Source organism: Siphateles boraxobius, unplaced genomic scaffold, assembly GCF_051911475.1.
Source record: "Siphateles boraxobius isolate OS27281-9 unplaced genomic scaffold, OSU_SipBor_1 22, whole genome shotgun sequence".
NCBI lineage: Eukaryota > Metazoa > Chordata > Actinopteri > Cypriniformes > Leuciscidae > Siphateles > Siphateles boraxobius.
The window spans coordinates 28,305,785-28,329,051 of NW_027508833.1; the positions used below are offsets into that span (position 1 = coordinate 28,305,785).

Consider the following 23,267-nt stretch of genomic DNA (forward strand, 5'->3'; position numbering starts at 1 on the left):
GGGCTCTGCAGACGCTGATGAATGTGCAGATGAGTCGATCTGTGTAAATAGTAAATGTATGAACACATATGGGTCATATCAGTGCTTCTGCACTCCTCCCCTGGTTCTTGCGTCCGACAATGCCCGTTGCATTTCACCCGCCATAGCAGGTAAAGTCTTACATCAACTATTATGCACCTGAAAACCCAACACCTCACTACCAAATCCCTATTCTCTAAAGCCCTGCACTCTGAAAAACCACACCATAAAACACCATCAAACTCACATCCTAAACTCTTAAATTCCATTGCCTTAATGGATGGTTCCATCCTCCCAATCCTGGAGGCCTACATCTCAGCACATTTTAGATGTCTTTCTTATCTACCACACTTATTTATCTCATTATCTTATTAATCGAGTTCTCCATGACCTGAATTGAGTGTGCATATTTTAGGTGGCTAACTAATCTGACACTGTTAGGCTTCCTCAAGGAGCTGGATTGAGAAACAATGCTCTAAATCCTTTAATCAAAACCCTAGATTCTCTAAAACCTGTATTCTGTCCTCTAAAACCCAACAATTTACATTTTAAACACTTAAATTTTACACAACCCCAATGTGCGATAATTTGCCTTATGTTTCTGAGATCATTATTTGGTCATTTCTTAATCAGAAAACAATACAGTGTCATACTGCCATCTAGAGGGTGGTCAGAAAAAGCAGTGCCATTTCTTTTAGACTTTAGAAATCAAGTAGTATGAGGCATAAAAAGAAGCTTTGGTTCATGAGCACTACTGTTTCTGCCATTGCCTTATTATTGCCTTATATTCTGCCAAAACTTATTTCTACACTGTAATAAAAGTATTAAGAAAGGAATTTTCCATATTGATTTGTCACATTTTGATTTACGCATTGCATTGTGCTTTCTATGGATTTATTTTACTTACGGTTTACATAACAAGTGAATTTCAGCATTCTGTAATTGTCATTTGCGTGATACTTAAAATGCACATTTACTCAAAAAGATCAGATGAAGTTTGTTTGTGTTTTTACAGAGCAAAGAGAAGGTGAAGTGTTTGAAGGTATTTGCTGGGAGACTGTGACAGAAAGGCTGACCTGCACAAAGCCCTTCGCCAGCAGACAAACCACATTCACAGAGTGCTGCTGTTTATTCGGAGATGCTTGGGGCATGGATTGTGCTCTCTGTCCCCAGAAAAATACAGGTATAAATACACAACCTTCCCCAATGAGCACCTTTCACATCTACGGATGCCTGTTTACAGTACATCAACATCTAAATCAATGTTATATTGAGTCCTTGTTTACATTAAATGTCCCATTGAGCAATACACTCACAGTATAATTATGTGCAGTACACCCACTGTGTATAGTATTTCTATAGTTCTTGTATAGTTTCAGCATATATTTCGTTTGGATTGTCTTACATGATCTGACTGCCCTGGAATTATATTCTTGCACAATCGCTAAGACACAAAGAACCTGCGAACACAAAGGAAAATAGATGAAAACAAAACTTTCTTTTTCACTGTCATCCAGCTGCCTATGCCACTATGTGTAATATCCGTCAGCCATATGGTCAGGATGGTCTGGTTCCTGGCCCATTTCATGAGTACGAGATCAGCCCTGAATATGACTTTCGGCCCCCGAATCCTGACAGCACGCTGCCCTTCTTTGACGATTATGAAGCACCAAGAAGTGAGTAAAATTATACACTTTAAATAAATAGTTCAGCCTGTCATTAATGTACTCTGTCAAAGACTCTCTCTCCTTCACAGATCCATATGACGCATTTGAAGGACTGCGAGCAGAGGAATGCGGTGTGCTGAACGGATGTGAGAACGGACGGTGTGTGCGGGTGCAGGAGGGATACACCTGCGACTGCTTCGATGGATACACACTCGACATGTCCCGCATGGCCTGCGTGGGTGAGCAAAAGCAGATTCTCACATGAAGGGATTAGGCTGTTTTTTTCAGGATGTGGGTGGGATTAGCTCAGGTTTACGTTTCAGATCGTTTCAACCCTAAATCATTTATTTGAAGAATAGAAAAATCTGTGCTTTTATTAATAATTAGGTGCGGTTGGGTGCAAATTTTCCTGCACAAGTGTCTGAGCTTCAGGATAAATAAAATCAAAACTAGATTAAAAAATAAGATAAACATAATTAATTAATTAGTATGTTTAGTAATTTTATGTGACTGGATTTCATTTGTGGATGTTAAGGCATACAAGCTCAAAAGGGTTGGGAGTGATTCAAAACCTCATCAGGCAACTTCAAAATTGCTTTTCCCATCTTATCCCAGAAAAGTGACGTGATTATAGAAGCTAATCTCCTGAAATGAGGCATGACTGAGCAGATGATAAACGATATAACAGAGTTTTTATTAGGGTTGGGAACCGAGAACTGGTTTCTATTCAGAACCAGTTGGGGGAAAAAAAGAAAGAAAGAAAGAAGAATGACAATACTCATTCAGTGACATCGCAACACGGCTACAGAATTTACAGCAAGTCTGGTTTCCAAAATGAATGATTCTTATGAATTGGTTCTTTTAGTGAATCAAAAACCTACTGAACAACCAGTGTAGTCCATTTTTTAAATGAATGATTGTGGGTCAGTTATTTTTAAGTGAATCAAAAACATACAACTCAACTAGTGTTTGCAAATTCTCAAATGAATGACTCTTTATTACTCTATATCGTTATTTTAGTGACAGAACAAATAAACACAACCGCAGCTTACTATTAGGTAAATGTGGGACTTAGATCAGTCAGTGTACTGTAGTGTCTGACTGGTTGTTGATATGACAACATGTTGTTAAAGATACACATGTGTTTTGCCAGTAGTATTGTAAAAAAATAAATAAAATGTTTTTGTCTGTTTGCCATTCTAAAATATCTCTTCAGTCTTTTAAAGAATGCACATTTTGCTTTAGCAATGAAATTCCATTCACCTTTTCAACAAATACTTATTACCCTAAAAACTAAAATAATTATTATTCGAATTGTCAAGGGTGAAGTTGAGTCGCAAACTCTTTGTGGTTTGTGTTCCAGATATCAACGAATGCTCAGAACTGAATACAAAGATGTCTCTTTGCAAGAACGGCAAGTGCATCAACACGCAAGGCTCATATAAATGCGTGTGTCTGCCAGGCTTTGTCCACTCCGCCCAGCACAACTACTGCGTTCCTCACAGACAGAATGCTACCAGCACGAGCACGGAGTGACCAGCAGATGGCGCAAGATATACTAAAAACACTCTTATTTAATCAAGGCCCATATACTCTGCACTGTATAAAACAAACATAGAAAGAAGTCCTACTTGAGATGAAGAGTTTAATGTGTTATCTAATGGTGTCTATGAGAGAACTGTATAAAATGTGTTTTATTGGTCTATGTAAGTTTATTATTTTTTACTGTATTAGGAAGTAGAAAGACTGTTTGAACATAGCAGAGGTGATATTTCAGCAAACTGACAAACCCTATGACTTTAAGCTGGGGGACTGCTTTATTTTACCCAGTCAGAGACACCGAGTGTGTGGATATTTTACTTGTGCAAAAGCCAGACTCTCTAGTTCCACTTTTACTTTCTTTCCATTTCCTCTTTTGTTTTGTTCATTGTTCTTTCCCTTCTTTCATTATGTTTCTAAATCGTTTATCGGCTGATTTTTCTTTATATCGCTATCTTTTTTTCTTCTTTTTACTTTCACATTTTAGTGAGGCAGACCACAACAAACGAACACACCTGCAATACATAGAGTCATAAGAAACACACAGCACAAAATGTCTTTAAAATAAGCTTTTTATACAAGCTGCTTTGTATTAATGACAGACGCCAGCTAATTCTCAGTGTCTGGGACATTAGTCCACTGCAGATGTCTGCCCTGTGGAGCAGGCATGACCTTTAACCTCACCTTTCTTCTAGAAATTATTATTATTATGTTTCTTTAAAAAGAAAATAATAAAATGAAGAACCTTTATGTATTTTGTTTTTACAGAAATCTTTTACTGCATTTGATAGAGTGGGCGAAATGTCTTGCCAGGTTGCAAAGCTGCTATTAAACAGCCGTGGGGTTTTTTTCACTCTTTTTCTGTTTTTTTTGTACATTTAAACTGAAGAGTTGATAAAAACTATGTATTTGTAATTTGTACATGAATAAATACTTTCTGAATATCCATATAATGTATTAAAATTCTTGAAATAAATCAGAGATGGTGTTTATACATATTTAGCTATGCTGTGTTCTCTACATATATTGGTGCTTCTCAATTGGGTCACGACCTAATATGGGTTATTGGGTCGCAGACAGAAAGGAAAATACAATGTTTAAAACAATCGTTGGGGTCTGAAACACCGCAGAATAACATTACATTATCATCACCTTAAATAATGGTGTAGTTCAAAACAAATGCAGTAGATTTACACCAAATTGTTCTGTTGTCACAAGTGGTTCAATGGAAAGCATATCATTTGTCTTGGCTACCGGTTAATCTTGAACAGTAATCTGGAGAATTTAGGTGACTTGTTATGAGTCGACATCAGTTGTTTTTCAAAGAAAATACAATGGGACAACTTAACTAATGGCATTGATATCAAATGGATGTGTTGACTCATTGTACGGCTGGAATACTGGATTCTGATTGGTCATTGGCGCTATGTTTCCTATATTCATTGAATGGCAACGCTGTGGGCCAGAAGACTGCTTATCTGGGTAAGTGAAACCGACGCTAGCCTACTATCATGTAGAGCTGCAGAATACTGGAAACAATTGAGAATCACAATTTTTATTTGGTTTCAAACAGGATTTGATTCTGAACAGGCAACTAAACAAAACAACGTGTAATTTAGGCTGGGCCTAGCCTACTTGAGGTTCTGATTAAATGTTTGCCTATAGGCCTATCGTCTAGCCTATAAAATGTTTAATTAATTTGAATTAATTATTTAGGCTCAAGGTAATAATTCAAAGTTAATACTTGTTTCATCACTGAATCTCTGAATTTCTGAACGAATCTCTTGATTCAATGACAAGTACATTTTTTCGCCTCACTAGTGCACAGCAGCTAGTGGCGTAACGATGTAGGCCTAGTAGATACAATCGTTATTTGAAGCCCAAGTTAGGCTACTTTCAAAAGGTGATCTGCTCTATTTTGATCCAGGGCTCTCAAGTCTAGACACACGCATTTCAACCATAGGATTTCAACCCGTTCACACGCTCACACGCCACACCTTGTATTTCTCACGCTGAGGAGTAAGGGAACTTGTCCCGCTATACAATTAATGGACGAGGCGCAGGCAAACGGAGGGAAGTTCTCTGCCGAGTTCATAGCATCTGTCTCGAGTTATACAGAGTTAAATGCCAGCTACCAGCCAATCAGAAATTAGAATTAGTTGTTTCCGGGTAAATTATGTGTTCCCGCTGCAAGCACGTTCGTTACTAGACAACACGCGCACACACGGAGTGGAAGTTGATAGAGAACGATCTGATGAATGCGGTTTGCGGACATTTCATTTATTTTTTATTTATTTTTAGCATTTTGATTTTACGATTCCTGGACGATATCTCTTGCGTGTGATCAAAGACAGTGAGAGCTGATGTTGAGGAGTATAGCCAAATTCGTGTTAAATTATTTTTGATGCATTCAAAAACTCTCCAACTGCTTTAAAAGGGGTCATCGGATGCAAAATACACTTTTAAATGGAATTTACAAATAAATGTGTCTTTGCAGTGTGTGGACACAATCACCATGCAATGAAAAAAATTCATTCACTTTTTTTTAATCCTCAAAAAGTTGTTGCTCATTATAATTTAAAGAGACATGCACCGAAACGGGTCACTGTGAACAGAGCTGTTTTTGAAGAGGTAAAAAGGGTGTTGTTTTACACAACCATTGAGAAATTTTAACCAAAGTATGTTACAAAATTTACATGAAGACCCAAAAGAATCATACCAACTTGTGGAAGATGGGCATCCGATGACCCCTGTAAAGGTGACCGGTTTGGGTCTTGACATACATGCTCAGGGCAAGTTGTTATGACACAATGTTATGTACATTGAGCACTGATGTTCATTTGGCTTGTTTGGGGTCAAATTTATTTTTATTTTTCAATAAATTTGTATTTTTTAAATATAACTATTCATTTTATTTGGATGAATTTGTCTTTTTTATCAGATTTAACAATTGTTATAATTTCCATTTCTGCGGGTCAATTATGAACAATAGGCAAAATTGAACTGCTAGCCAAAATTGAGGCGAATTTGGTTTGGTCGAGGGACCGCTGCTGCAAATATTTGGGTGGCTCCTCCCCTAAATCTCACTCTAAACTTTTGATAAAACTTGAGAGCCCTGTTGATCGCTTCCGTAGACATCAGTGTTTATATCCAAACTAGAAGCTTTTATTCCAGTAGGCTACTTCTGTGATAATGTGAATATTTGTTACACAGAAATAATACTGTGTGACTGTTTGTGAAACCGTTTCATAGCCTAACTGCTTTTATAGGTTTTAACGATTAATCGTGCAACTCTACTGTTTGTGTAGGTATTCCAAGTATGTGATTTCTGCTCGATTAGGAACTGGAAATATAAAAATTATTTCCTCGAATTAGATATTTATGAATTTATATAGCGTAATTGTCAAGCGTCAGTCCGTAACTTTTTTGGGTTAAAAATTATCCAAAATCATTTTTTGAGCAAGTACTTGATCAGCCTGTATTCAAAACTATCTGCTTGCCTTAGCTCGATTTAACAGTAGCTAAGCTTATAATAATGTTTTTAATTCCAGTGCTACTGTGGATTCCGCGGGAAATTCGAGCATGTCTTTACGTCATTACGTCACATCTGGTACACACAATTAAAGAAGGTGTCTCGGCTAGTAGACTATATTGCCTGTGAGGATGTGGGAAGTGGAGATTTTTTCTCGAAAACAAGGATAAATATCTGAAGTGCATAAATAGTCACGCAATGATGTTGTTAACATTAACAATTTGACAACAAAGAATAATTTGCACGGTTTGACGTGATATGATTAGCGACCATTAGATTTGTAACAACCGCAAGATAATCAGGGGAGGCAGAGACCAGCACACTAGGATGGCAGTTTAACACAACTCTTTATTAATGGTTAAAACACAATACCATTTCATAAAACACATTACCCCCCTTGCTCAGTATGTTGGTCCACATTAATGAGCTCACGTCCTGGCGAGAAGGATACACAAGAAATCTCCATTCAGTCCATTGGCCCGCATGCAGACTGGCTCACGTCCAGCAAAGAGGATACCCAGGAGCCTTTCGGTTGCGTCACTCAACAGACAGAATCAGTTTCTCCAGTCTCCCCCCCACCCCCCCACCCCCCCACTGACTGTCTATCTTCACCGCCGGAGACACTAATTATCCCGAGCGGCCGTCTAGCGTTTCCCCACAAGTGAGAGCTCCCCGAACTTCTCTCAAGCAGTACTCAAAACATCCCTAAATAATCAACTCCTCACACATCAGCTGTACTCTTTAATTTAATTACGCAACACTCCTTCATTTAGATTAAGGGGCAGTGTACATTAATCCCACCTAAATTCCAATCATTTCCCTATTCATCGCACTACCCCCCTCCCAGGCGAAAAGAACTCGTCCCCGAGTCAGGCAGATAAATCATAATCCAACAACCGGGCCGGTACCCTCCTAGCCCGCGACAACCGTCCTTTAACAAATCCGTTATTTGTCCCAGACCACGACTCGCGGCCCACAGATTCGATAGGTACAGCCACACAAGAGCTGTCACCAGAAAGGGCTGCAGCCACATCCATGCAGTGTAGAATCAGCCAGTAGTGCAGGGTCAGGATGCAGCATACTCCTTTCCCAATCCAGAGCCAACATTCGATCCCCCCCAACACTCTGCAATTCCGGCCTTCCTGCAAATATATTAAAAACATACGGTTTAAGACGATTAAAATGCACTACTCGCTCATGCCCCTTTTCTTTTGGGGCTATTCGATACAAGACCTCCGTAACCCGCTCCATGACAACAAACGGCCCCACAAAATGCCTTTGTAACTTCGGACACAGCCCCGCTTACGCACCTTATTTTTCACCCCACACCAATTCTCCTTCTGTGTAAAACTGATGGGAAACTTTTACATCAAAACATTGTTTCTGCCTCCCTGATGCTTTCAGTTGATGAGCTTTTACAGCCTCTACTACCGAAGACCAGCTTTCAGCTACTTTCTCAACATAATCATTTGCCGAATCAAAACGTTCTGTCTCCCCCACTCCCAACACAACATCCACCGGCAAAACAATCTCTCGTCCAAACAGAACCTTAAATGGCGAAAACCCTGTAGTAGCATGTGTACTGCTCCTATAAGCCATCATAACATATGGCAGGAGCGTGTCCCAATTCTGCTGGTTACTATCCACAAACAAAGACAGCATGGAGTGTAAAGTACGATTAAACCGCTCCACCATCCCGTTCGACTGCGGATGATAAGCTGTAGTTCTTGTTTTATGCATCTGCAGCAAACCACACAACTTTGTAAATAACTTTGATTCAAAGTTTTGACCTTGATCCGAATGAATACTGAGTGGGACCCCAAATCTACACACCCATTCCTGTCCCAAAACTTTAGCTATGGACACTGCTTCCTGATTTGGAAGCGCGACCGCTTCTGTCCACTTTGAGAAATAATCCCCAATTACCAGGATATACTTATTCTTCTCTACAGTTAAAGGAGAACTCCGGGCAATTTTTAAGTTGATCTTGATCGTTATACCTTTGTGAGTACTGTCTATAGAAAAAAAAACGAACCGGATTGGTGCTTGCAACACGGAGCTTTTCCCGCAAATGCCCAGAGCTCCCACTCAGCTAAAACGGCAGTTATGGGGGCATATACATAAAGAGTGTCTTTGTGCCTCTTAACAGACACAAAATGCAATTAAAATGTCTGTCCAACATGAACAGAGCCCTTACATGTGAACAAGATGCGTTTAGCAACTTAGCCATTGTTTAAATCCACCTAAATAGTGTTTTAGACGACTAGCTCTTGCGCTGAAGTCCCGTGGGAACTCAGTTGTAGCCAAAGGTAAATAGCAGTGTGTAGGTGAAGAAGAAATGGTTCGTGTTTGTGCCGTACAAGGATGACTACACAGACAAAACACAGCGCCCAAATGGAAGGATAAATAAAGTTTACATTACCTCCAAAGTGGTTGCACACGTCTTCTTCCATGGAATCGCTTTTTTCTTCAACCGGCCCCGTTGTGTTGTGTCTGTGTAATCATCCTTGTCAAAGTGTTCGCTGCGAATGCGGTAATCTTTAGCGCGTAGTACTTCTATGGGAGTTTGCGCATCAAGTTGAAGTACAACTAGCCACAACTGCAGAATCTCGAGGTCATGGAAAGGAAGACGATGAAAATAAGTTTTTGTATTTTCGCATCCTGTTGCCATAATTCGGAACGGCACAAACGCGAACCATTTCTTGAACCGGTTCATTGAAACGAACCGTCCGAAAGAACCGGTTCGCCGAAAAGAACCGGACTTCCCATCACTACTATTGACCTTTGGCTACAACTGAGTTCCCACGGGACTTCAGCGCGAGACTACAGCTAGCCGATTAAAACACTATTTAGGTGAATTTAAACAATGGTTAAGTTGCTAAACGCATGTTGTTCACATGTAAGGGCCCTGTTCATTTTAGACAGACATTTTAATTGCATTTTGTTTCCGTTAAAAGGCACAAAGACACTCTTTATGTATATGCCCCCATAACTGCCGTTTTAGCTGAGGGGGAGCTCTGGGCATTTGCGGGAACATCTCCGTGTTGCAAGCACCAATCCGGTTCGTGTTTTTTTTCTATAGACAGTACTCACAAAGGTATAACGATCAAGATCAACTTAAAAATTGCCCGGAGTTCTCCTTTAAGGGCAAAGGGCCCAAGATATCTACCGCTACACGTTCAAAAGGCCCGAGAAACAAAGGAAGGCTGCAAAGGGGCACGAACGTTCAGCGCCGAAGATTTACAAGCTGCACATTCCGTATATTCCCTACACCACTTCTTTAAATCTTCAAACCACCCAGGCCAATAGAACCGGTCTTTCACTTTCGCCTGCAGTTTTTGCACACCTAGATGACCACCCGTAACTGAATTATGCAACATTTTCAAAACCTCTGGAACCATCACCTTCAGAAGGACCACCTGAATTTTTGATGCAGCATCTGTATTAGGGGGCGGTTTACGCACTAACCGCCCTTGCTCAACCTCCAACTGATACCACACGGGCAAAAACCCTCTCACTTCCGCTTTTGTCTGTGCTTCAGCACACCCCTCCTCCCCCCGTGACAACAGCTGTTCTACAATCTGTAAAACGGCATCCTTCTTCTGCGCCGCCACCAACTCATCCTCGATCTCCCCCGAAGGAGCCATTTCACATACAGCACAAACAGAAGCACTAACCTCCAAACGTGGATCTGAAAACCCTTCACACTTGGCACCAAATGATGGCAAGCGTGAAAGTGCATCCGCATTAACAAGCTTTTTCCCAGGGCGGTGCACAATTTTATATTGAAAACTGGCCAGCTGTTCAATCCATCTAGCCAGCTGTCCTTCCAGCCCCTGAAAATTAGGAAGCCACCTTAAGGAGCTATGGTCAGTACGCAATATAAATTCCTTCCCAAGCAAATTATGCTTGAAGTACTTAGTAAATACTACCAAACTAAGCAACTCCTTTTTCGTGGTGGCATACCTACTTTCCTGTTTCGTTAATGCTCGACTAGCATACGCCACAACCCACTCCAAGCCATCCACCTCTTGTGACAAAACTGCACCAATGCCCATATCACTTGCATCAGTGTCCAAAATAATTGTCTTGTGCGGGTCGGGATACGCAAGAACTGGCGTTGTCACCAGGGCTGTTTTAAGCTGTAAAAACGCCCGCTGGCACTCACCATCCCATTTAAATTTCCGACCTTTCTCCGTGAGGCGATGTAATGGTCGCGCAATTTCAGTGAACCCCTCAATAAATCGCCGATAATAAGATGACAACCCCACAAAACTCCGAACTTCAGTTTGATTCTTCGGTACAGGCCATTGTCTCACTGCATCTATTTTAACTGGGTCCGCTCTTATTCCATCAGCTGATATAACGTGCCCCAAATAACAGACCTGAGTGGCAAACAATGCGCATTTAGATGGTTTAACCTTCAGGTTCGCATGGCGTAATTTACAGAGGACCTCATCCAGCCGTTCTAGATGTTCCCCAAATGTTCTCCCAAAAACAATAATGTGATCTAGATAAACAAGGCACGTGGTCCACTGTAAATCCACCAACACCAAATCCATAAGGCGCTGGAATGTGCTTGGCGCGTTGCACAAACCGAAACTCAAAACATTGAATTCAAATAGCCCTTGTCGTGTTACAAAAGCGGTCTTATGCTTATCTCTAGGATCCACCTCGACCTGCCAGTATCCACTAGCCAGGTCAAGAGTGGAAAACCACTGAGCATGGGCAAGGCTATCCAACGCATCATCAATATGCGATAAGGGATACGCATCTTTCTGCGTTACATCATTCAACCGCCTATAATCAACGCAAAATCGAAGGGTCCCGTCTTTCTTTCGTACAGGGACCACAGGCGCGCCCCACGTACTACATGACGGCTGTATAATTCTGTTTACCTGCATCTCCTTAATATGCTCAGTCACTTCGTCTTGTAGATGAAGGGGAACACGGCGCAGGGGTAATTTAATAGGTTCGTCTCGATCTGATGCGTAATTAAATGTGTCCGCCCTAAATCTGCATCATTTACACTAAACACTGACAAATTCCTGCACAATAACTCGCGCACCGCTCCCGTTTCAGCCTCCCAAAGCCCTTTTCATGCAAATTTAGCCGATCTATAAGGGTATCCACAGAGAATGTAGGCCTATTACCCATAGCCACGTCCCCTCCCTCTACCACAACATCAAAAAATAACTTACCCACTTTCATCCCTCACTTTAAAATATGAGTGTCATCAGTGAAATTAATTACACGAACGGGCAAAATACCCTGCTCCACCCTACACACTACCCTTGCCACCAAAAGGTCGCAATGGTTATAAAAGGAGGAAGACGGTTCTAACATGCCCTGTAAACTATCAGACGCTCCCTCCACCGCCCCTGTAATCAAAACTTCACTACGAGGTGGAATACCATTATTATTGCCAAACAAGAGGGGAATCTGTTTTCCGATCAACCGACAAGTCTTTTGATCGAGATTAATAATAGCGCCATATTTTAACAAAAAGTCAGAGCCAAGCAGAATTTCCTGAGGCTCCAAATCTGCCACAAGAAACTCTGCGATGACAGTTAGGGAATCAAATTGACATACCGTTTGCCAGCGACCCAAAATCGGCATCCTCCCCCCATTTGCCACTCTAACCACGCCCTCATGATGTTCAAGGTGAGCCCCACCATTCGTAATAGTAAGCCACCTCTGCTTCGATATTATTGAGACTTGGGCGCCTGTATCGACTAAAAGTTTGACGTCACACCCACCAAATTTAGCAGCAAGATAAATCCCCGAATTGCTTTGGACCGATGAAGCCAAATGAAAAAAATGATCTTGTATTGGGGGCAGGCATTATAGGCCAAATGCCTTCCCCCTCCCGTTTCCCTGCACATAAGGACAGTCTCTCCTAATATGCCGATTACATCCAGATTCCCAACAACCGCCTCCTAAAGGCTGCACCTGCCTTTTCCCAGGCCCACTTATAGTTGACGGTTCAACGATGAGATTTCTTACTAATGTAGGAACTGCCTCACAAAGTTGTTGTACAGATTTTTGCAACGTCTGAACTTCATTACGAAGCGCATCCACCACCTCCGTCAGCGCATCTGCCTTACTTTCTGCCGCAGAAATTTGTAAACCACGCACTCGAGCATCAGGGGTACTCGTACATTGTTCTAACCCTTTAATAAGTTTGAATTCACTTGCAATATTAATTGCTTCTTCTAGAGTGATAGGTTTAACACTGCGTAATTGAATATGAATCTCCCCATTTCCCACATGTGCAAAAATGATCTCTAGCCAATAAATCCTGTGTATCTGCACCTACTGAAGAATATGCCTTAGTCACCAACCTCCGCAGCGCATTACCAAACTCACGTAAAGTTTCGTTCGGCATGCGCTTGCGGGACGAGAAACTAACACGATTCCATTCTGCAGTTTCACATGGTTCAAAACATTTACCTAAAGCGTCTTTCAATAAAACATAGCTGCGTTTGGCTTCTAACGAAAGGCCACTATAAATATCTAGAGCACGCCCTGATAATAAAAGTGCCATAAATTTCAATTTCATTCCAATTATTCACAGCTGCCATCTCAAACTGTTCCTTCCAATCAGACCATTCCCGACCCGTGCCGGTAAAGGTCTCCGGCATAAATACCGGACGTGCCATAGACACGTTTGATGATGCGGCTGTGGCTAAAGACGAAGGTGCTTAACAGTTGCTGAGGTAGATGGGGTAGTCACTGACACATCCCGGTGTCCATCTCTGCCCTCCATCGTAAGGCTGTTTTATTATCGTTAGGGATTAACTCCCACCGCTGCCACCAGTGTAATAACCGCATGATATTCAGGGGAGGCAGAGACCAGCACACTAGGATGGTAGTTTAACACAACTCTTTATTAATGGTTAAAACACAATACCATTTCATAAAACACATTACCCCCCTTGCTCAGTATGTTGGTCCACAAGCAACGAGCTCAAGTCCTGGCGAGAAGGATACACAAGAAATCTCCATTCAGTCCATTGGCCCGCATGCAGACTGGCTCACGTCCAGCAAAGAGGATACCCAGGAGCCTTTCGGTTGCATCACTTGACTGACAGAATCAGTTTCTCCAGTCTCTCCGTTGCTTGCAATTATCAGTTACACCGATTAGGAGCTCTCCTAGCCCGAAGTCGCGTCCCTGACTATCTAGCACATTTACCCCCCCCCCACTGACTGTCTATCTTCACCGCCGGAGACACTAATTATCCCGAGTGGCCGTCTAGCGTTTCCCCACAAGTGAGAGCTCCCCGAACTTCTCCCAAACAGTACTCAAAACATCCCTAAATAATCAACTCCTCACACATCAGCTGTACTCTTTAATTTAATTACGCAACACTCCTTCATTTAGATTAAGGGGCAGTGTACATTAATCCCACCTAAATTCCAATAATTTCCCTATTCATCACAGATTTAATCAGTGCGATTTACTGCAATGCTTTTTTCCCCCCTTAGTTGGTCAGAACAAAAGTGGATGTTACTTACTTGTTCAGGTGACCTTTTCCGGTGAAATTTCTTATGTCTGTCATACTTCCAAATAAAAAGTAGCCTAGAATCTGTGATTCCGAATGACCGTATCCACACCGGCGCAGTGACGCCGCTAATAACTGCATTTGCAGATTTCGAACAGAGATGGCGACAAAGAGGGAAAACTACAGACAGCAGCTTTAAGGAACAACTTTGCGCGTGTCTTTGAATCGAGATCGCGATTTTTTTATGATTAATCGTGCATAAGCCGCCACAATTTGTCTGCAAATCTTTTTCTCAAAGCACACATAATAAGGCAATGAATTAAGTTCACTGACCTCAAAAAAACCAACCAATAAACCAACATCTATTAATTTTGTAGCCTATAATATGCCATGGTATTTTTTGATGTGCCATATAGAAACCATGGTAGGCTACAAATACCAATAAACCTGTAGGCCTATGTACTATGTATGATATTTATCCAGCTAGCATATTACTATAGGCTATTCCAGTGCCATCACTGTATATTACTTTTTATTTGTTACTGATGATTTTCCAAGATAAGCTGAAGGACAATCCAGCAGGATTCCTTTGCTTTCTGCGTGTTATTGTTAATACACTGGAACTGTGTGTGAGAGAGAGAAAGAGAGACAGAAATAGAGAGAAAGGTACAGAATGATTGTTTGATGGAGCGAGAAGAGACAGAGCGAAGGGAAGTGAGGGGTGGGTGGAGTGAAAGAGGGGTGGAAGTGAAGGGGAGGGCCAGAGAAAGCGAAGGGAGGAGAGAGGCAGCATGCATCTGTGTGGGGTCAGTATCACATGCTTGGCTCTTGCACACCACACTGTTGTTGATTGTGTGCGCTTTGATCTGACTGAACAGTGCATCTGACATGCAGTGTTCTTTCTGTCTTTATTTCTTCTTAAGGGAGGCATGGACTTGTAGATAAACTGCGCTGTGTGATTCACACCTATGCTGAGTCAAAAGAGCTCCAGTGATCTCCACTGGCAGGTAAGTTCTCTTTCTTTTGATTACCTAACAGACTGTCATTCCTATTTAAAGCCTAGTATAAAGTTCAGTGGTTAAACACAAATTAATGATAAACTTTGACATGTTGATTTAACTATGCAGTTTACACATTGAAATGTGTGTGGTCTGTAGTCAGATGGCATTAATGTGATCATCTGAAGAGTACAGAAGGACTCTACACTCTCAGTGCAATTATGTTGCAATCGGAGAGATTTGAGGAATTCCAAGGTCACAAACTTTTGTGTTGTATCATGTTTTGTTGTCTCTTGTACAGTGCTGTGTTGCAGTGTGTTTATGTGATAATAGGATGCAAGCCAGTGAGAAACACTGATATTCATTGGTCAGTCCTGATGGTGAGTGGATAGTAGGTCAGTCTGATCATCATGTTGTGCAAAGAGTACACAGGTGTGATGTTGTGCATGCATTTAGTTTGTGTGTATATACTTTTGTTTTGGGGATGAGTTTATATTTTTAGTATTTATTTATCTATGTTTAGCATCTCTCTCTCTCTCTCTCTCTCTCTCTCTCTCTCTCTCTCTCTCTCTCTCTCTCTCTCTCTCTCTCTCTCTCTCTCTCTCTCTCTCTCTCTCTCTCTCTCTCTCTCTCCATATAGATAAATGTCTATATGTAATTTATCAACATATTTATTTGAATTTATTTATGTGTATTAGCATACACATCATTTTCAACATAGCACTAGGGTAACCTGAACTTGATTTTTTGTAGTTAAGTCAGGTTTGTCATCGTACAGTCTGTGTGTGAGAGAGAAAATTGCTGATTTTAGACAGTTCACATTGCAATCTGCTTAGATGATGTTTTGAAAATGTTGTTTTACATTCAACTTTTGTTTATAAGTCACAGGGACGATCGAGGCCCAAGGACATACTTTCTCTCTGAATCTCACTCGCACACATAGACAGACACTGACTCTTTCTTTCAAACACATACTTTCTCTCTTTCGTTTATCTCAGTAGCTCATTCTCACTGGTTTTATTAACCATGTCTGTGTTTCACTAATGCATTTATGGAAAAATCACAGTCATCGTTTCATCAAATTTTCCATGAAGCAAATAGCTGAGAAAAGGTCATGTAAATTATATCCCAGCATTAGCCTGTGGTTTTTAACCTGTTGATTGTGAGGACCCAATTCAGAGCCCACAGGTCTAGTGTTTCTGTATGTAGCTCTTGTATGTTTTTCTGTGCAGAAATTAGCCACACATGCACATATAAATATCTAAATGTGAACTATATGATGTTGAATTGCTGTATAATAGCTTTGACATATAATAAAAACTCTGTATTTGGGAACAAATTGAGTAGAACTAAATCTGACTAAGGGAGTTGAAATAAAGTTATTATAATTAACTTTATATAAAAACAATAGTAGTCTCAGGTTTGTCAGTATTTAGGTGGTGTGAATAATAACCCTCTGTCCTTTAAAGGAAACTTGTTTGCTGTGCTGGTAATCTGTGGGTCGGATCAGCAAATAGTAATATTTAAGCTCTGTTAACACACTAGCACTGAACACACACTCATTCACAGAGCTGTTGTTTCTGCAGTTACACAGAGTCTCTGACAGCAAGTGTAGGCAGGTGTCTGTAGCATGGTGGGTCTCACTCCACTACCTCATTCCACCACTTTCCCTCATATGCTGTCTCATAGTACCTTTTTTTCCTGCCATTGGACTCCGTCTATCTCTATACCGTCTCACTTATCAATGTTATTTGCAGTGCGATTGTGAGCCATAGCTCCTGTTTCCAGTAAAATGGCAGGCTATTTATAGAGCAAGAGTGTTGATGTGTGTTTGTGCCCTGCTGCGTATGTGCTCGCATGTCTGGATTCTGTCCATATCAGAGTGATTCTGGACTAGCTTCGCAAAAGTATATTCACTTTCAAAGTTTTTCTTTTGCTGATACAGCCAATATTCGTGTTTTTTTGAGTGACCTCACAGTGGCTGTTTTCTATTAAATGTGATGGTTAAACACAGATCTACTTTATTATTTATTTCTTTTTATTCAGTTTAGAGATTCATTGAATAAAAAACACTTCTTTATTGATTTAAGTCAGTAAAAATGGCCATTTGCCACTTATTTTATTTCAGTAAATTTTAACATATTTCGTCTTTTTAAATTCGTTTTACTTTATGTACCAGAATAAAAACAGACCATATGCGTGTTTGCTATTTGGCTATTGGTTAACATTATCCAGTAGCCCACATATAGCATACATGATGTCAGCGGAAAAGGAAAATAGATTCTGTGCAGAATCAAGTTATATTTTTAATTAAAGATTGCAAAAGACAACTTTCCTATTTCTCCGGAACAATATGCACCAATGAATTGTTCACAATATGGGGAAATAGGGTCAAATTTTATTTCCTCAATATTCCACTCTATAGGCTTCCTCTTTCTAACTAGAAATTAGGTACAGAAATTCACACACTTTCTAAAATTGAACCAGATGGCAGTGAGTTACAGCAAAAAGCACTTAACTCCTATCAAAAGTCTTTCCTGTCCTGCTGCCCTCACATCAGAAACCATTTGATCCCTGATCCTGGATCAGTCTAGCTCTGTTTCAGCTGTCCTCGATTCAGTCATACGTTACCGCTTGCTTGTGCCATACTGTACAAGCATAATGCAGTGCTTTATTTATGCAAAGTGCACCTGTAACATTTCCTCGTATTCAAACAGCATGCATGCATTTCTCTGTCACGCATTAGCTAATGCTTTCATGAGAGTCTAAAAATGTCACACAGCCTAAACACAATCTACCTCAACGTAAAGACACGAGTGAAGATTTTATCAAAGTTTTTTCATGTGTAATATTACCCAAGACTTTCATAGCTTTTGAGAAAAGCTACATGGACGTGTTTTGTAAGTGTGAAGACTGGATAAATAGGTTAGTCATGATTACAGAACAAAACAATCCGGCTCTGAGCAGTTCAACATATCACTTGGACGTTTCAAGGAATTTCTAAGAATCTTTCTTTGAAATCCAAGTGAATGTTTGGTAAATGGGATTCTTCTCAGACAGGAGCGTCATGGTTTCATCAGAGATATGACCTGAAATCTTCCACTGCTTTTCATGTGACACAAACCTTAGCCACATACCAATCATTAAAAGAGGCAATAAACTTTTATCATTCAGTCTTTTCAGGGTGATGGAATGTCAGTACTTCATAAAGAGGTTTCAGACGTTTTGTTCTTGTCTACTGACACAGCACACATCAGTAACAATTGCCTGATGCTAACGTTCACGTAGTTGTTTAAAACAAACACTGTGAGAGTGTGAAACAAACTGTGTTGGCAGAGCAGGATATGTGCTCATTGTTTATGTTTAGCCGGTTCTTTTTTGGGCTTGAGAAGACGAAACAAGATGGTCTGCATCCCTTTTGAATGAACAGGAAGGAGGACAGAAAAGCAGCTGCTAGTGTCACACTCACACACATACACGCTTAGAAAGAAAGAGAGAAAGGAAGGACAAGGGTCCTTCAATGTAGCCATGGCCCACTTTGTCATATGATGATGAATATTAATTGAACTGAACTTGAAATCAGTATTGCGATATTGCAATATTGAAATCAATATTGATATGCTGGAATTTAGTTACATTAAAAAAGCTCACAGATTAAATTGATTACTAACAAAAAAGTACAGACAAGCCGGCCTTCTATTGTGCTACCAAATTTGAAGTGGCTTTTTTTTAGATATGTATCAGATATGTATCAAGTTTGTCCCAAATGTTTCTCCAAATATTCCTTAGGTAAAATCCACCTGCACCTGATTTGATTGGAAAGCGCTTTGGGTGAACAGTAGTACATAGTAAAGCTATATTAATGCCTCAGTCGTTCAAATAAAAATACCAACAAACGAGCTGATAGAAAAATGGTAAAATGTATGTGATTGATGATATCAAAACCTAGATCATGTGGTTTTCGATGAATTTAATGAGAAATCTTTTTACTTTTGATTGCAAACTTCTGAAACTTGCAGGTGTTGAGGCATTGTTGACAATTGTGTTGACAGCACTTTTCTAAACCTCCAATAATTTGGCATGTCTCTTCAAGAGAAAATTCTGGGCAAAGATGTCTTTGAGAAAGTCCTATATAAATAACCTGGTACACAAATATGGTAACCCTTTAGCACCTTTGTATGTATGTCAAAGCACCATCCTAAGATCTGATTCCACTCTAATACTTTTTGTAAAAGATTTCAAGTACCTATAACTTTGCATAAGCTGAAAAGGGGTTCTTAAATTCTTTCATCGTAATGTTTACTTTCATTCAATGACCAACCCTGGTCCTGAACACAGCTGAGTTATAGTTGTTCCTCAATTTATTTCAGTCTTGAGGTAAGAGATTTGATCATTCAGTGGTTCTGTGAGACTCACCTGAAAATTGAGTTAAATTCAGTTGCATGTTTAGTGTTACCAAGCCATTACTTGTGCAAAGCTCTTCCGTTCTGAAACTTGTCTTCACCCCTGTACTGTTGCGTACACAAACCACAGACAGATTGAAGAGCTCGTACCTCACCCAGACAGACCCACTAAAACAGGCCAAATGGGGAGAAGGGAAAATGCAAGCATTCGCATACTTGAGGGGCTTGAGGGTGGGTGATCCTAACTGTGAGTAATTACTGCCCATAAATATCGGCAATTGAATAACATCCTGGTGGGTGGGAAGTCCTATTGTCCTTGAATAAATTCTCCTCACTATGGTAACCAGAGGGGCTCGTCCCCTCAAAGAATAGAAGCTGGAAAAATAAGGCTCCGAATTTTTGTACGTGGTAGTCATATTAAATATATCTGGCACTCGTTTGAATAGAGGGCCTTTGAAACAAAAGAGAGAGTTGAGAATTGGGGTTGTCCATTGTTGACCATGCCGTTAATGTCCCTCGCTTTTGTTCAGGCTAAGAGTTTGATGTATTCGCAATTGTTTTGTCACTCTCATTTGAGATCCGATCAAGGTCAGGCTGTTTATTGAAGCTATAGTTACTCTGGTTTGATTATTTTGAGGGAGGCGGAAACCACGTGACGCAGATCCACTGTGTGTCTATGACATCCTGTTCAAAAGCCACCGACTGGAAAAAACAACCTGCCTTTATTTAACCCGCAGTAGCAAGGAGAAAGAAAGAGACATTAATGATAACACTCCTGACTATTGTCTTTTGCTCATGATCTTTTTCTTTCCCTCGCACCCCCTTTCGGACACAAAAGGACAGATTGGTGCTCACCACCACCCCTCCCGTTAATGTATTGTGACGTGGTTCCTGTGTGCCGGGCTTCAGTTTACGGTGTGTTTGGGAATATTTTTAGCCTGGCACAGGGACGCCTGCTACACAGACAGGAAAAAGGCCAGAATAGAAGGAAGTCCATTCGCCTTTTAGACAAACAATCCCTTCATCTGCATCAGTTGACTGTGGGAGAGAAAGAGAGAGAGACAGAAAGAGACAGAGAAAACCAGAATGAATATTTCTCACATTCTCTAGTGCCACATGGTGTTTGCAGGCCTTCTCGCAGAATTTCACAATGAGGTCCAGAGATCTAACTCATGATATTCACTGTCTCATTATTACAGAAACTATACACTTCCCCTTTCTCTCTGCATATATAATGCTAGTAAAAAGTTTTAGCTGTAAACAGTTTGTCTTTTCATTGCATTCCATAGTTTAATAATTCCAAGTTAATAGTACACACACACACACACACACACACACACACACACACACACACACACACACACACACACACACACACACACACACACACACACACACACACACACACACACACACACACACACACACGTGTTAAATGTATAAACCTGAACAGAAAAAAATTCAATTCAAAATTATTTGTAGTGCTGTTGTAAATAATAAATATTGTTTAAAATATTCCACAGTAAACTTTGAGAGTCCTACAAATACATATATGTATATGACAGCTGTGAGGGTCCCTGGTCCTCAGTTTCCAAACCCCTGGTTTATGAGACAAAAAAGAAAAAGTTGTGTTTGCCATCATTGATGAAGATTTTCAGTGAGTAAAGGTTGACGGATTCTTAATTTTTGGTTGCACAGTTCTTTTAATGAAACTGTTAAACTGTACGTAATAACCCATCTGTCATGTGCTGCAATCTCCAAAAAGCTATATATTCAGTAACAGATTTATTCCCGTTTATCCAGATTTCAGATTGTGATGGAAAGCAGTTGCAAAGGCCAGATGATTTCCAGTAATATTTTTAGTACTTCTCATATGTCATGAAATATCTGAGCTTGTCCAGTTCCTCATCAGGTCAGATCTTCCTCTAGCTTCAGGTCTTGATCATCAGAGATGTCAAAATGAGCAACGGACCAGTTCAGATGTTACTGTAAGTGTTTTAAGTGGGTTAACAATTAACATCAGCACGGCTCTTTAAAAATGGATGGTGTTGGGGAAGTTTCAGCTCAGTGTGCCGAACAAGGGACAGCCACTGCTTTATGAATTATACACATATTTTGTTCCTCCTGATAATTACTTTGCTTTAGCATTTTCATATGACTCTAGTTCCTGCTTGTTCCCTTTTCAGTGTGTGACAGGATGTTAGCATCTCTGTTTCAGAAAGAGACTTAACCCAAAGTTGTCAAAAGGTTGTCAGTGTTGTTCCTTTTTCAGTTGTATGCACGAAGGCTGTACCTTCCAGTCCTGGAGACTACATGACTAAAAGTATGATACTACCTTTTTTGGTAGCGTGAAAGTAGTTCCACTGGTTTCAGACTTGTCTATTCGTAGCGTTCCTGTAGCTCAAACGTTAGAGCGCTGTGCTAGCAACCCTGAGGTTATGGTTATTATTGGGTTCAGATGAATGTATACCATTGGATGCAATGAATGTCTCTTTGGATAAAAGCATCTTTCAAATGGATAGATATAAAAATAAGTGTTTCACTTTTCCATTAACAAGCTACTTTTTCCAACAAGTAGCACAGTGGCGTGATCACAGTTTTGCTATATCACTGTTTTAATATCACATTAAAAATGAACATGCTTTGGCAATAATTAACCATGTTATATCCTACATCTGTCGTGTAGTAAAAAATCCAGTTCTCTGTTGTGAATCAGTTGGTTTAGTTGTAAACAAACGTCTCGGGTTTCAAATCTAACCCTTGTTTCCTGAAAATGGAACGAGACGCTGCGTCATATGACGGCACTTTAGGGAATGCCCTCAGCGTGTAAACTTCTGAAGCATGTGTAACACTAGTCCAATCTTGATTGCCGCTGCGTCATGACGTTGCACGTGACGTAGCACTCGCCGGCGGAATGCGGAAGTTATAAAGGGACGCCGGCACACAAAGAGTAGCTTCTAAAAGATTGAAGTAAGTGGCTTTCAGGCATACGGAGGCTTGGCAAAGAGACGCATCGTCTCATTCCCTTCTCAGGGAACAAGGGTTACAGTCGTAACCTGAGATGTTACCTTTAGAGGGAACTCGCGCTGCGTCGCATGACAACACTTTGGAGAGCTAATACTCACTAAATCACGACAACCAATCCCTGACCTTGAGTGTACAGTCTAGGCACAGTTAGGACGAGAGCACCGGTGCAACCGCTGTAGAAGGGAGACTATAAAATCTCATAAACTTATGCGGGGTAGCCAAGCCCATCACATATTTCTTGCAGGGAAACCCCGGAGAGAAGGGCCTTTGAAGACACTATGCTTCTAGTGAAGTGAGCCCTTATGGCCAGAGGTGAAGGCATATTGTTCACCTGTTAGGCCAGAGAGATAGCCCGAATGATCCAATTACTGATCGTTTGCTTAGAGACCGGGGATCCCTTCCTGTCCGACCCCAAGCACACTAACAGTTGGTCTGACTTCCTACAACAAAACTTTTCAACATAAATCTCTAACTCCCAAACGGGGCAGAGCAAATGAAGTCTCTCCTGTTCTGCCGACACGTGTGGTGAAGGATGGAAGGCCTGGAGGATGGTAGAACGCATCACATTACAGGGCACT

General features: G+C 40.7%; 2 protein-coding genes across 14 annotated transcripts in view; both read left to right on the forward strand.

The window, feature by feature from the left end:
* The window catches only part of ltbp1 (latent transforming growth factor beta binding protein 1), a 90,898-nt gene extending 86,678 nt beyond the window's left edge, over positions 1-4,220 (forward strand). For 8 of the 12 annotated variants that reach the window (XM_077239453.1, XM_077239457.1, XM_077239454.1 and 5 more), the window contains 5 exons: positions 12-149; positions 1,034-1,201; positions 1,536-1,694; positions 1,775-1,924; positions 3,049-4,220. In XM_077239453.1, the coding sequence (XP_077095568.1) occupies positions 12-149; positions 1,034-1,201; positions 1,536-1,694; positions 1,775-1,924; positions 3,049-3,221 (788 nt within the window). In that variant the 3' untranslated portion in view covers positions 3,222-4,220. The remainder of the gene's footprint in view (positions 1-11; positions 150-1,033; positions 1,202-1,535; positions 1,695-1,774; positions 1,925-3,048) is intronic. The other 4 variants (XM_077239455.1, XM_077239459.1, XM_077239462.1 and 1 more) reach the window with 1 other exon arrangement.
* Positions 4,221-4,687: 467 nt separating this feature from the next.
* rasgrp3 (RAS guanyl releasing protein 3 (calcium and DAG-regulated)) overlaps positions 4,688-23,267 on the forward strand; it is a 54,753-nt gene continuing 36,173 nt past the window's right edge. The window contains exons 1-2 of one of the 2 annotated variants that reach the window (XM_077239471.1): positions 4,688-4,706; positions 15,185-15,268. The gene's annotated coding sequence lies outside the window, so the exon portion shown is untranslated. Of the gene's footprint in view, positions 4,707-15,023; positions 15,068-15,184; positions 15,269-23,267 lie in introns of those variants that run through there. The other variant, XM_077239470.1, reaches the window with a different exon arrangement.